Source organism: Austrofundulus limnaeus, unplaced genomic scaffold, assembly GCF_001266775.1.
Source record: "Austrofundulus limnaeus strain Quisiro unplaced genomic scaffold, Austrofundulus_limnaeus-1.0 Scaffold280, whole genome shotgun sequence".
Taxonomy (NCBI): Eukaryota; Metazoa; Chordata; class Actinopteri; order Cyprinodontiformes; family Rivulidae; genus Austrofundulus; species Austrofundulus limnaeus.
In genome coordinates this window covers 9,899-10,757 of record NW_013952682.1, presented here as the reverse complement: position 1 = coordinate 10,757, position 859 = coordinate 9,899, and the positions used below count along the sequence as shown (strand labels likewise).

The 859-nt window shown below is 39.5% G+C and overlaps 1 protein-coding gene across 1 annotated transcript in view; it reads right to left on the bottom strand.

The window, feature by feature from the left end:
- Positions 1-859, bottom strand: part of ttc7a (tetratricopeptide repeat domain 7A) — a gene marked incomplete at both ends in the record, with an annotated part of 14,069 nt that overhangs the window by 4,336 nt on the left and 8,874 nt on the right. The window contains 1 exon segment of the mRNA XM_014021179.1: positions 127-243. Within this exon segment, the coding sequence (XP_013876633.1) occupies positions 127-243 (117 nt within the window).

The window sequence follows — 859 nt, the reverse complement described above, 5'->3', positions numbered from 1 at the left end:
ATGGATGGATGGATGGATGGATGGATTGATGGATGGATGGATGGATGGATGCATGGATGGATGGATGGATGGATGGACAGTTATATTTTGGTTAAGATATGGTTAGTTCATGGTTAGGACACTCACCTGAAGCGAGTGAAATCGTAAGAAGTCTGCCAGAGTTGCAGCAGCTCCTCACAGGTCTGCAGAGCTGTAGAGGGTCCAAACAAAACCTCCTGCAGCTTCACCTTGGTCAGCAGCAAACTGAAGCAGTACACATGTTCATGAGTCACATACTGAAGTACACACTTTGATTTAAAAACTGACTTGACCTGACGAGTGCATAACTAACATGTCCTACAACAACAACAACAACAAATAAGAAATAAAACAGGAACAGTTTGGGACAATAAACTGCTCTGAGGATGGGTCTGTGTGTTTTTGGACCTGCAGGGTCAGAGGTTCTGACAGGAAACAGAAACACAAAAAGTAAAGCTAACACCTGCTGAGAAATGTTTCTGATTCAGCCTGTTCACTGAAGACAACTCTGTGTGTGTGTGTGTGTGTGTGTGTGTGTGTGTGTGTGTGTTTATATTGTGTTTTTAGTTTTTGTCTCCTCAGTCTGTCTGAGGGGAAACACTGCCCTCAGATGGTCGTCTAATGAAGTGTTTCCTGTGTTTAAAGCAGAGAAACAAAGACTACAAATCTGAAGGACAGATGCACTTCAGTAAAAGGTATAAAACTATGGAATAATCTGAAAAGTGATTATAAAAGCATTGGATCAATTAATTCCTTCAAAAAATTATCAAAACAAAATTGTTAACGAAATATGAAATTGTTTAATTTGTATTTGTATGAGTTACTGTTTGAAGAGTTGAAT